Source organism: Camelina sativa, chromosome 14 (genome assembly GCF_000633955.1).
Source record: "Camelina sativa cultivar DH55 chromosome 14, Cs, whole genome shotgun sequence".
Classification (NCBI taxonomy): domain Eukaryota; kingdom Viridiplantae; phylum Streptophyta; class Magnoliopsida; order Brassicales; family Brassicaceae; genus Camelina; species Camelina sativa.
The window spans coordinates 2,647,410-2,659,183 of record NC_025698.1 but is presented as its reverse complement, the minus strand read 5'-3'; the positions used below and the strand labels follow the sequence as shown (position 1 = coordinate 2,659,183).

The 11,774-nt window shown below is 35.3% G+C and overlaps 3 protein-coding genes and 1 pseudogene across 3 annotated transcripts; 2 read left to right on the top strand and 2 right to left on the bottom strand.

Moving 5' to 3' along the window:
• Window positions 3,044–5,004, top strand: LOC104739191 (ras-related protein RABA1a-like). Its single transcript, XM_010459464.1, has 2 exons — window positions 3,044–3,425; window positions 4,333–5,004. The coding sequence occupies exons 1-2, from the start codon at window positions 3,205–3,207 to the stop codon at window positions 4,772–4,774; spliced, it is 663 nt and encodes a 220-aa protein (XP_010457766.1). The 5' UTR covers window positions 3,044–3,204; the 3' UTR covers window positions 4,775–5,004.
• LOC104739190 (shaggy-related protein kinase iota) lies at window positions 5,117–8,807 on the bottom strand. The gene is made up of 12 exons (XM_010459463.2): window positions 8,642–8,807; window positions 7,587–7,679; window positions 7,425–7,484; window positions 7,063–7,335; window positions 6,904–6,978; window positions 6,771–6,827; window positions 6,390–6,530; window positions 6,251–6,301; window positions 6,049–6,144; window positions 5,856–5,939; window positions 5,588–5,689; window positions 5,117–5,497 (listed from the first exon to the last, which is right to left on the bottom strand). Exons 1-12 carry the CDS (start codon window positions 8,753–8,755, stop codon window positions 5,402–5,404), a joined length of 1,242 nt encoding a protein of 413 aa, XP_010457765.1. The 5' UTR covers window positions 8,756–8,807; the 3' UTR covers window positions 5,117–5,401.
• Window positions 9,646–10,700, bottom strand: LOC104739189 (ribosomal L1 domain-containing protein 1-like). Its single transcript, XM_010459461.2, has one exon. The coding sequence runs from the start codon at window positions 10,625–10,627 to the stop codon at window positions 9,836–9,838; it is 792 nt and encodes a 263-aa protein (XP_010457763.1). The 5' UTR covers window positions 10,628–10,700; the 3' UTR covers window positions 9,646–9,835.
• Window positions 11,396–11,774, top strand: part of LOC104743169 — a 1,982-nt pseudogene continuing 1,603 nt past the window's right edge.

Here is an 11,774-nt window from a genome sequence, read left to right as displayed (position 1 = left end):
GGGGGGGGGTTGTATTTAATGAAAATATATTATATACAGTATTATGTATATGAAACTAGTTGGTCAATTAATTGTTGGTTGCACTTTTTTATCTATAATTTTTTTGTCTTTAATGATTGATTAGTTGTAGGCTTGCAGTTACAACGTCGATAAGATTTTTTGTGTTTGTCAGACAATTGTTGTTGTGATTTAAATATTGGACATATACATATTTGAATTTAAATATTGTAAAGAACAAAAAAAAATGTGTAAAGGAAAATGTCATATTTTAAGTCTAAATAAGTGGATGTTATTAGATTGTTGGATTTTCAAGATTTTTCTTATTCGATTGAGATGAAACTTTAAAATGTGTATTTTGCATATGTAACGACTAACGATTGTTTAATTGGATGGAGCATTATATAGGAGTATGAGGTGAATAAGCTGGTGATGCGTCTGACTAATGGTGCTTTCGTTTTAACAAAAGTAAGAATGGTGCTTTCTTTAACTGAACAGTAAAAACATGTCTCGCAACGCAAATAGTTGGATGGAGGAGCAATAGCACTATAGTATAAACTGTCGTTGAAATTAATGAAAATATAATAATAATACTTGTTCTCAATTGCTTAGACTGTGTATTAAATATAGAAAATGTCAAGAATTGAGATCGCGTCGTGGTATTATTAAGCTTGTAGCCCGAAAAGAAATGCCTTGCACTTTTGATACCCCAAGCATAAGTGATTGGTTAAAGTTACTGCAAATCCACTACGTACCACTTGTTGAACGTTGAATGAGTGCAATGCACATTATATATATGTGCTAATTTGAAGAAGCAACAACGTTCATGACTTGAAACGTTGTTTATTAATAATGATAACAAGTATAATCTAGAAAATTTTAAAGTATCATTTGTTACCATTCCAACTGGTTATAAAGATTTAGAAAATCTGAAAGCCATGGAGTCGTTAATTAGGATACTTTTAACACACGAAGTCAACGCGTCGATGTACACAAGAAACTGAACACACACGAATTAGTCAATTAAAAAAGAGAAACCACCATATACGATCATGATAGGAGGATACTAATCTCGTGAAGCTCCTCCTCTCGCTCGAGGCTTATGTTTGATTTATGTGTTATTGCAACTAATGCAACATATTTTTCTAATTATTCTATAAATTTTACAGCCAGAAAAAATATTCTATCAGATAAGATAACGTGTTATTAAAAAAATTAAGTAAAAAGTATCTATATATATATAGACATATCAAAATTTTAATATGATTTTTGAATATTTAAGGTTAGATCTAAGATTTGTTTAATTAGAACATTCAAAAGTTCTTAACTGAATAATAATTCATGGTTTCAATTTAAAATTAGATTTATGAAAATTCAATCTCCTAAATTTATAAACTCTCCAAGTACGTAGCTGTTAGCTACACTACACTACATTCATTCAACCCAAAACTCTTTGAAAGCTGAAACTTACGAAAGATAAAAGAAAAAAAAAGTAATTGTATATTCATCCTAAAGATAATCCTCCTAAAGAGAAATTTTTTCAGAAAGTATTATGTTTTTTTTTTTTCAACAGAAAGTATTATGTTTATAAGTTTATTATATTTTTATCGAATAGAGTTCTTAGGCTTGGGCATTTGGGTGTTCGGGTCGGGTTTAGGTTCGGATAATTCGGGTTCGGGTATTTTAGATTTACTGATATAGGATCCGAACAAATGTTCATATAATTTCGGGTCTGATTCAAGTTCGGTTCCTTTTGGGTTCAGGTACTTTGGGTATTGATTTTAAAAAACCTAAATGTATCCAAAATATATTTGGTTATGGGTAGTAGCTACTCGATACATATCCAAAATACCCAGAAAACCCGAAAAACCTGAAATATACCTGTAAAAGCAATTGTATAATCTAACAAATTCAATAAGAAACAATGAACTAAAACACAAATTAAACCATGTTTTGATCATTTTTATCGTAAAACAAGTCAAACACCAACCAAAGTAGCAAAATAAGCATCCCAACAAAAAAAAGCATGACTTAAAATCTTAAACAAATGAAACTGATAGAGTGAAAGAAACAAATAAAGAAGAATCATTCCCAGCATTAGCAGCCTTTTAACAGATTATCCATAGATCATGACCTGTTACATCAGACCAAATATTTTTAAAACTATAACTCATTTGAAAGAACAAAAATATGACAGAAATGAAGTTACCTTATAGCCGAGTATAATGTCTCTTATTTCGGGTTGAGTCCTAGTTGTTTTAATTTTAAAACTCTGAAAACAAACAACAACAAATGTAACTTAACCGTTACAAAAAAGTAAAAAATTAAACATAAATGTAAAACTTACCTTTCTGAAGACTATCAAATAGTTCAATATCAGCAAGGATATGTGAGTTTGCATGGAAGTCTTTTTCATTAATCTTCATATCTTGTTTCATCCATTGCTCAGTGCACATCAACACTTCCACCATATAATGAGCTAAACAGCTTTTATGAGGCTCAATGATTCGACCACTAGTGCTGAAAGCACTTTCAGAGGCGACAGAAGACACTTGCATTGCAAGAACATCCTTTGCAATTTCAGATAAAATATGGAACTTCTGACTATTGAGTCTCCACCAAGACAAAACATCCCATTTTATTCCAGGAAGGGTTTTAGGAGTCTCTATAGCATCCTTGAGATAAATATCTAACTCATCCTTTGTTTCATCAAGTCTATTTTCTTTCACCATTTCAGTGTAAGCATTGTCCATTCTTTCAAACTCAGAAATTTCTTCTCCAAAATCACTTGAGACTGATTCAAATATAAATCGATCTTGTGTAGCACTAGAAGAAGATGGAATCCATTGAGATGAACTTCACGTTTTTGTTAAGTTGATACTTGTGATAGTATATTAGTCAAACAAAAATTGAATTTTGTGAGTGGAAGTTGTTAAAACACCTACATTATTGGATTTAGAAAATCTCCTTAACTATGCAACTAATTAAGCGGAACTTTTTTAAAAAGATTTTAAACATTTTTTTTTAATTTAATTTATCGGTTTAAATCTGTTTAAAAAGAAGCAATAAAAGCAGCGATCTTACGCCAACCCGACAAAAAGCTCTTTTCATCATCATCATCATCAACAACATCTGAATCATTCATTATCATCAAAACAACAAACACACTAGGAGCGTTCTCTAATCGCAAATTCGAATTTTGGAATCATGTCAAGTTACAAAGCCGATGAAGAGTACGATTACCTATTCAAGCTGGTGTTGATCGGCGACTCAGGTGTCGGCAAATCAAATCTGCTCTCTAGGTTTACCAAGAACGAGTTCAATCTCGAATCCAAGTCTACTATTGGTGTCGAGTTCGCTACCAAGACACTCAAAGTCGAAGGCAAAGTCGTCAAAGCTCAGATTTGGGATACTGCTGGTCAAGAGAGGTCCGATTACGTCTCCTCCCTTCTTCTTCTTTCCTGCTTACTTGATTGATTTCGATCCTTTGGATAAGCTTTTTCAAAATTTCATCCTTTTTGTTTTTGTGGTTTCTCAGTTCGATTCGCTGTTTTAGTAAAGTTTTAGAATCATTGTGTTTGATTTATGTATGTATCTCAAGTTTCATGAATCTGGACTTGTGCTTGGAGTGATTTAAAGATCAAGAGTGAGTTGGTTTTTTATTTATCTCATGTTTCTCAGCAAAGCCTGATTGACGAAACTTACAACCGTCTCAGGTTATGTGCTGAACATGGCTCAAACCCTGCACTATTACTCAGAATTTACTTAGGATTTTATCACATTTAGGCTCTTACTTATGGTTCTCTGCTTTTGTGCTTATTAGATGCTTGTGTAATAGATCTGTATCTCTCATATATAGGTCTAGGTCCATCCCCGTAGTAAAAGTGTTGCTTTTTTTTAGATATTCGACTTACTACATACTGTTTGTCTCCAAACCTCTCTGTTACTGTATCTGTTTTTGTGCTGTTCCTTCTGTTTCACACAAAAGATAGGTTTCCGAGCTTTTGTCTGCTTGACTTTTAAAACCCAATACACTTGGTGAAAAACATTTTCTAGCTCTCCTCTGTCTTGGCTTGCACTAGTCATAGATGGATTTTGAATTTTGCGGTGGAGTTCTTTCCTTAACTCTGTGATTGTTACGTTACAAAGTGTCCATCTGGTAGATACGTTGAATTGCCTCTAAAACGAGAGTAGGATGCTTATCGAAAATAGTCTTACCCCGTCTAGTTATATGTAAGTTACACAGTGTAACTGAACTTATTACTGTCGTTGTTATTGTATCTCTTTTAATCACGTCTAAGATTATACATGGGTTTGTTTATGCTTTTTTGATAGATACCGAGCAATCACAAGCGCTTACTACAGAGGAGCTGTAGGTGCTTTGCTTATTTATGATGTGACAAGGCACGCGACTTTTGAGAATGCAGCAAGATGGTTAAGGGAACTAAGAGGACACACAGACCCAAACATAGTGGTTATGCTCATTGGGAACAAGTGCGATTTGCGCCACTTAGTGGCAGTCAAAACAGAAGAGGCTAAAGCCTTTGCTGAGAGAGAATCTCTGTATTTCATGGAGACATCAGCTCTTGACGCAACCAATGTTGATAACGCATTCACGGAAGTGCTCACTCAGATCCACAAGATTGTGAGCAAAAGAAGCGTGGATGGATCGAACAGAGGAGAAGGATCGTCCACTGATTTACCAGGAAAAGGAGAGACCATAAACGTTAAAGAAGACGGATCGGTTCTTAAGAGAATGGGTTGCTGCTCTAACTAGAGTGCAGGATTGTAGATTTGGTTAGGGTGAGACATCAAATGATTATCTCTTTGGCTATGGCAATCAAAAAAATGAAATAAGAATCCATTACTTTAAGATCATGTTTTATGCTATGGCAAATTTAGCCTGTAAGGGATTTTTAATTTTAAGGTACATGATTGGTATTTGTCTTTGACACTCCCACGACTTGTAAAATTGTAATAAACTAAACAGATGCAGATCTTCCCCTATGTAACATTTCAAAGACAAATGTCACAAATCATCAGGCCTTATTGATAGTCTTTGTGTGAAGGCAAATAAAATACAAAAGACGTTCTTGTAGCTTAACTTTTGAACATGACATTTGTTCAATATTTTCACCTCGTTTTTTTTTCTCCACGAATCTGTCAGAATTGTTTTACGGACAAAAACATATACAAAAATACAACGAGGAACAGTGTCTCTCTCAACTCTATAGGCTAAGGAATAAAAGAAATAGACGCAATTATCAGCTTCTGATTTCTCAAAAAAGCTGAATCTGACTTAACTAAAGGGTATAGAAGCTGATAATAATCGTGGTTAATAATATATTGTTGAACCTGTCAACTATCAAACAGAAGTAGTAAATCTGATTTCTTCTCTTTTTCTTCAGACATGTACAGTGTTTTGTAATCCTGTGCTCATCTGTCGTCTCACATGCTCAGGTATTAGCCTGTTGATCAGCTCCATTGAAGCTCCACCTAACTGACTCCACATACAAAGAACCAATTGGGTTATGGTGAAGTTCCAGGAAAAAAAAGCAGCATTTTTCTGGAGCTTAGATTGATTTTTTACCTCTTGTTTAAAATTGAACAATGGAGGTAATGGACGGCCATTTGGAAGACGGGCGTTTGGCTCTCGAAGTTCATTGAAAAACGGATGAGCACATGCTTCAAGCTAAAGGGGCAACGAAATACAACTGTCAGAATAAGTCTCAACTCCATCCAACACTTGAAAGAGAATTTAATCGAGCTTCTATATTTCCACTCCATCACTCAAAGACAAAAACAAGTTATCACAAAGACTACTTATGATTCCAAAAAAAAAAAANAGAGTTACTGACCGCAGTGCAGCGTAGACTTGGTGAATATTGAAGAAGCCGAGATGCAAGGTCAATGGCTTCTGGAGGCATCCGCTTATGAAACACCTGGAGGTCAAGGGTACAATATATGGTTGATGTTATATATGACATGCTTTTATGACTACTGTGTAGGTTAAGTAGTTGTTGGACCAGAAAAAAAGGTGAGATAACTTACCTTGTGCCAAGGGTGAGCTTTGATTTGTGGGAATCTAAAGTCTGTGTAGTTTGGGTTCATACATCGAATTTCTTCACGAGTTGGAGTACCAAGAACCTAAACCAAGGCAGCAAGAACTTATGGTAACACATATGCTAGATTCTAGGTATCTTATAAACCTAGAAGAGAAAAATTAGCCAGCTATAAGTAAAGGAGACTTCACCTTTATGATCTCCACAAGCTGATCAACTGAATTTTCTCCAGGAAATAATGGCTGTAGAGAGAAAGAGAGAGAGTTTGAGATAATAAAACATCAGGCAGGCACTATATGCAGAGATTAACGCGTAGAAATCCACACTAACCTGGCCAAGAAGAAGCTCTGCCAGAACACAACCAGCAGACCATATATCTATGGATGCTGTATACTCTGTGGCTCCAAAGATGAGTTCCGGAGCTCGATAATAACGGGAGCATATATATGATATGTTTGCTTCACCTTTGACCTATAAAGTATTGCCAAAACATTTTAAAGGGTTACCAAAACAGAAATGCATGAAATGAGTGCTTTCACGAGGCGAGAATTCTGCTACCGCCTATACTTATTTACATAACTTCTGAGTAATGGGGAAAGCAATATAATTGGTATAGTTCACACTCAATGGTAACTCATGAACTGCATGTGTAGATACATAAGCAAGTAGACAACACAAGAAACTCAGTTAAAGAAAGGATAACAGCCTTACCAATACTTTTGCACTTCCAAAATCACACAGCTTAACCTGGTGGGTTAAGGGATCAACCTACAGTAAGCACCAGAAAGTTAGATCCAAAAACTAGTTAAGGTTAAAAAAACACATGCCATGCTATTTGACGTACCAAAAGATTTTGTGGTTTCACATCTCTGTGGCAAACACCAGGAACAGTATGGATGTAAGCCAAACCTCTGAAGATCTGCATTAGATATCTTTAATCAGTTTCAGAGTCCAATATATTAGAGGTTATTTGTGAGACAAACTGCAAAGTAATAGTGCATACTTGATATGTGTAAAGTTTGACATAGAAAATTGGCATCCTCTGATTTGAACTAGTGTAGTGCCTCAAAACCCGGTACAAAGTCTCAGGTACATACTCCATAACGAGGTTGAGGAAGAGCTCATCTCTACTGGTTGTGGAGAAGAAACAGTGCTTCAAGGAAATGACATTTGGGTGATCCATTAGTCGCATAAGTTGCAACTCACGGTTTTTGTATCGTCGATCTTGCAAGACCTTTTTAATGGCTACGGATTCTCCAGTTTCCAAGCATTTCGCCTACAATATATAGTAATTTTTAGGGTTGATCAGAGAGCAAAAATAAGATTTATGACGTGTATATGCTAGCACAGAGGAGCGCAATATACCTGGAAAACAATTCCGAACGAACCTGTTCCAACAACCCGCTCAGCCATGTAACTAATGGTCTGTAGGGGACAAAATGAAGTTGAGATAAGAGATCATAATTACTTCGACTAGGCAAAAAGTAGTTAAGAGAGAGAGATCATAAGCAAAAACTAGAACTTAACCTGCTTCGGTTCACCGTTTTTGCCGCCAATGGTAGTGGAAATGATATGACCGGTAACAGCATCATTTCCTTCAATAACAGCAGCAGTCATTTCCTGCAATCCAGCTCACATATTAGTAACAGGCGTTAAACTATTGTGATTAAACTACAAAGGTGGACGAGAGAGATGGTAAGCATATACTGATTTCAACAAGCCTCGGGATAAATATGACAGTATAAGAATGCTATTATTACATAAATGATCAAAATAAACTTCAATATTATCACATTTATACCGAGGTAAGTTCTGCCAGAGAAAAATCATACAAGTAAAATGGAATAAGTTATGGCAGAGTGAAGGACAAGCCAAAGTAAAAAAGTGGAGAATAAATGTCGGGAGAGAGAGAGAGAGAGAGAGAAGCAATGGGCCAAGAGAAAACATAACTATAGGAATACTCGAAAACCTGCCAAGAGTGAATTCAGAGATGTACAAGTAAACTGTACTTTGAAGAATGAACAGTATTGAATCCATAAATAATCTGAGATATTCAAACAAGCAAAGCAAATTGTACCTTGAAGTATGAACATATTGTTGAAATAAATAAACGAAATATTATACATATACAAGAAAGAAATGTAGGTTAGCCAATCGCAATCAACTAATTCAGCTCTAAATTTTTGCACAAGATTCAATAAAAAGGTTACTGTTGCTTAGATCTCCGGTAGAGAGAAAGTTTGAAGTTGTAGCTCGGGAAAAATCAATCTAGCTGTAAAGTAAAAGTCGCAGTCTCCTATATATAAAAAAAAAAACGCTCTTGTCGGAGTAAAAAAAATAACTCTCCGGTGAGCTCAGATCAGAAACGAGGACCGAACAAAAAAAACATGAGCACGAGAATACAAATCGATTCTACTGAACTTAGACATGGAACAAAGAATATATATAAAAAAAAAAGGAGCTAGATCGGAGTAGATCTAGAACAGCCACCAAACTCTAATTTCAAATGTGTACTGTTTACCAAGCACAGACGTCAAAACAGAGAGAGAGAGAGAGAGAGAGAGACGGGGGAGGGAATAAACCTTATCTGAATCCGTTTCAGAACGGCGTTTGGAAGCGTCACCGTCGTGCAGAAGCTGCGGCGGAGGAGGAGCAAGAAGAGCATGAGGCTGTGGTTCCAATGGTAATGAAGCCATGTGCTTTTTTTTGTTCTCAACACTTTCTCTCTCAACCAATGCTGAACTAATTGAGTAAAGTCTATTTTTCTCAACACTCTCTCTCTCTCAAAAGAGTTCAAAGACAAAGGAGGACCCACGGAAGACTAGTAGTGTGCGCGTGAATGTTACGCTCCAATCATATATCTACTTTCTTATTTAATAATGATAACTAAATTTATACTTAAAAAAGTTATAGAACTCCATTAGATTATTCCAATGACTCCATATGGGTATCAAATTTATTACTCCAATCATATTTCCCATTTTTAGATATAATAAAGCTTAACTTTAAAGACATTTGCAAACCATTTAATTTTTAGTGTTTTTGGTTCCTTTTGCTTTCATCATTGATGATCACAAGTGTTTTCTTGTCTACCGAAACTATTAAAGATGATCTGATGGATTCTTTTTTGATTTTTCGTTTACACACTACATCTATCACACAAAAGAGTTTTTTTTTTTTTTTAAGTTTTAGTATCCATCCCATCATCAGCTTTTCAATCCACACTTCAAACTTCATCAAATCATATTTGCCGTTTCGAGAAGATATCGACCAAGAATTTACAACATTCAACTCACGTATATCCATAGATTGGGAAAAACACCAAGAATTGAGACTTAAAGAAGAACCCAAATCTTGAGATTATTATCATGCAAGCACAATTGTGAAACGAAGAAAGTTCAATGGAATATACCTTTGCCAAGACAAAGTTAATTTAGGAAAACTAGATTCTTTCAAATACATAACCAAAAAAACCATCCCGTCATATTCAAACAGCATCGTTCTGCTTTATATATAACACATGACCAGGTGCTTTCTTATAAGATTCATGTGATTCCTACTGAAGTATACCAAAGACCCACTCACATCATGGAAATCAAAATTTTGCATTCAAAAACACTATAATCATTTGAGACAGTTTTGTCTAGTCTTCTAGTAGGCATAATCATCATCTGAGCACATTACAACATATCACCATAAGAGAAAAAGTTCCACAGAACAAAACCAAAACCTGTGACTAAAATTGTATAACCAGATCGATTCATCAGTGTTTTAAGCTAAGGTTGTCCAACTTGTTCATAAACAGGCAATGCCATGCTCTCAAGCAGCTTGATATGCAAAAACCTAACATTCTTCCATTTACCAGGAACTGAATCACCAATCCCATTTATACTCACCATCACATTCTCTGCAATCTCCTTCCTTCCCATTGACAATCTCGCCACCTTAACAACGCTACACGTACCTGTACCAACGAAGAACAGAGCCGATTCACAAGCTTTCTCAATCTGCTCTTTCCAGCTCCCATGCCTCAGGTTAACCGCGATAGGGTTCTTCTTCTTCTTAGCAAACTCTTTCCCCAGCAGCTTCGGCAACATCGGCATCAGCCTCCTCTCCGCGAAATACAGCTCGCAGCAACGCTTCTCCTTCTCTAACTTGACTAAATCCGACTTCAGTTTCGAGACTTTGATCACAGCGGTGATCGGGATCTTCTCCGATTCGATCTTCTTCAAAGCCGCTTCCTTTGTGATTTTGTTCTTGTGTTTGTCGTCGATGATTAAACAGAGCTCTGGCGAATCTTCGGCGGAAAGATCGATGAGAGGATGAGGAAGAGGGATCATGATTGGGTTAGTCCGATCCAGCTGGGGGATTCTCTTCACTGTCACGATTAGGTAGACGAAACCGTCGTTCTCGTTCTCGTTCTCGTTCTCGAGCTGTTCTGAGTTCTTCTGGGACTTGGATTTGGAGTCCCACCATTTTAACAGAGATTTCACGGCTCTGTTAACGTTATTCGGGTCAACCTTCGACTGGTTACGCGCCGGGAGAGCAGCCATCGTAGTAGTACTCATTCTCCGGTGCGAGAGAGAGACGGCGCAATTGCGAAATTAGGGTTTCGAGTCCGAATATAAAAGGGTTTAACGAATCAAAAAAATTTATTATTATTATTTTTTTTTTTGACAACGAAGATTTTTATTATTAGAATTGCGTTTTCCTTCCCCCCTTTATTTTTTTACTTTCGATATTATTATATTCGTTTTCCTTTTAATATATAGATGCTCATGAAAAATATTTCCAATGTGTTTCTTCTCTTAATGTTATCAAAAAAACAGTTTGACTTTTATATGATTTCAAAGATTTTAAGATCAAAATGTTTTTCCAACTGACCACGCTAACATATTCCAAAATTTTTTACCGCGTGTTTGAAATTGTCAAGTCAACGAAATTTTATTGTTTTACCAAAAAATTAAATCTAAATTTTATAATATTTTAAAAGTTTATGTTTTTCTGTTCTAGATTTAAAAATTTGTCATTTTTTTGGACATTTTTCTAAATAATAGTATTTTTTTAAAAAAATACCATAAGAAATGGACAACATAGCATCGATCGTGTCTTCATGATATGTGACTGTAAATATTAATTTCTTGGACTAGCAACGTAAATAAATCTATGTAAAAGACGTCAACCAAAGATTTGTCTTCGTTGATGTGAAGTAAAGTTTTGTCTTCGCTAATGGAGACATACTAATAAGTAGAGATGAATAGTATGTTGGTATCAGACGTAGTATTGCTTTGTTCTTGTATATATAATGGTATATACAGGCCCGACTCATTAATTTTATGGGGTATGTGTATTTTTTGAAATTGATTTTTGCAATGAATTTTAATATATGACAATTTTTTTGAAAAAGCCAATGATGTATGTCGAGAGATATGGATCAAAAACTCGATTATTAAAAACACACAAAAGGATACATTTTAAAAAGTGCTTTAGAATTAGACCACATATTAGCTATAGGACCGGCCCTGCATGTGCTGGTGCTACTTGCTAGGGTATTAAAGATGGAAATGGGAGAAGTAGATCGAGCATTAAAGAAGAGCTGTTAATCGCATTTAACTAAGAGGGACCTTTACTTAAGCTTGGAATAGCCCATATATACTCCTGCATTTTTCAATATTAAACTGCTCATAATTCGAACTCAAAAAAAAAAAAAAAAAA

Excerpts from the sequence above, each read along its gene's own strand:
- LOC104739191 (XM_010459464.1), top strand. The coding sequence starts at position 3,205 with ATGTCAAGTTACAAAGCCGATGAAGAGTACGATTACCTATTCAAGCTG. Across the intron at positions 3,426-4,332 it reads GATACTGCTGGTCAAGAGAG|ATACCGAGCAATCACAAGCG; the intron begins GTCCGATTACGT and ends CTTTTTTGATAG.
- LOC104739190 (XM_010459463.2), bottom strand. The coding sequence starts at position 8,755 with ATGGCTTCATTACCATTGGAACCACAGCCTCATGCTCTTCTTGCTCCT. Across the intron at positions 7,680-8,641 it reads CTGAAACGGATTCAGATAAG|GAAATGACTGCTGCTGTTAT; the intron begins GTTTATTCCCTC and ends GCTGGATTGCAG. Across the intron at positions 6,979-7,062 it reads TCAAACTTTACACATATCAA|ATCTTCAGAGGTTTGGCTTA; the intron begins GTATGCACTATT and ends TATCTAATGCAG.
- LOC104739189 (XM_010459461.2), bottom strand. The coding sequence starts at position 10,627 with ATGAGTACTACTACGATGGCTGCTCTCCCGGCGCGTAACCAGTCGAAG.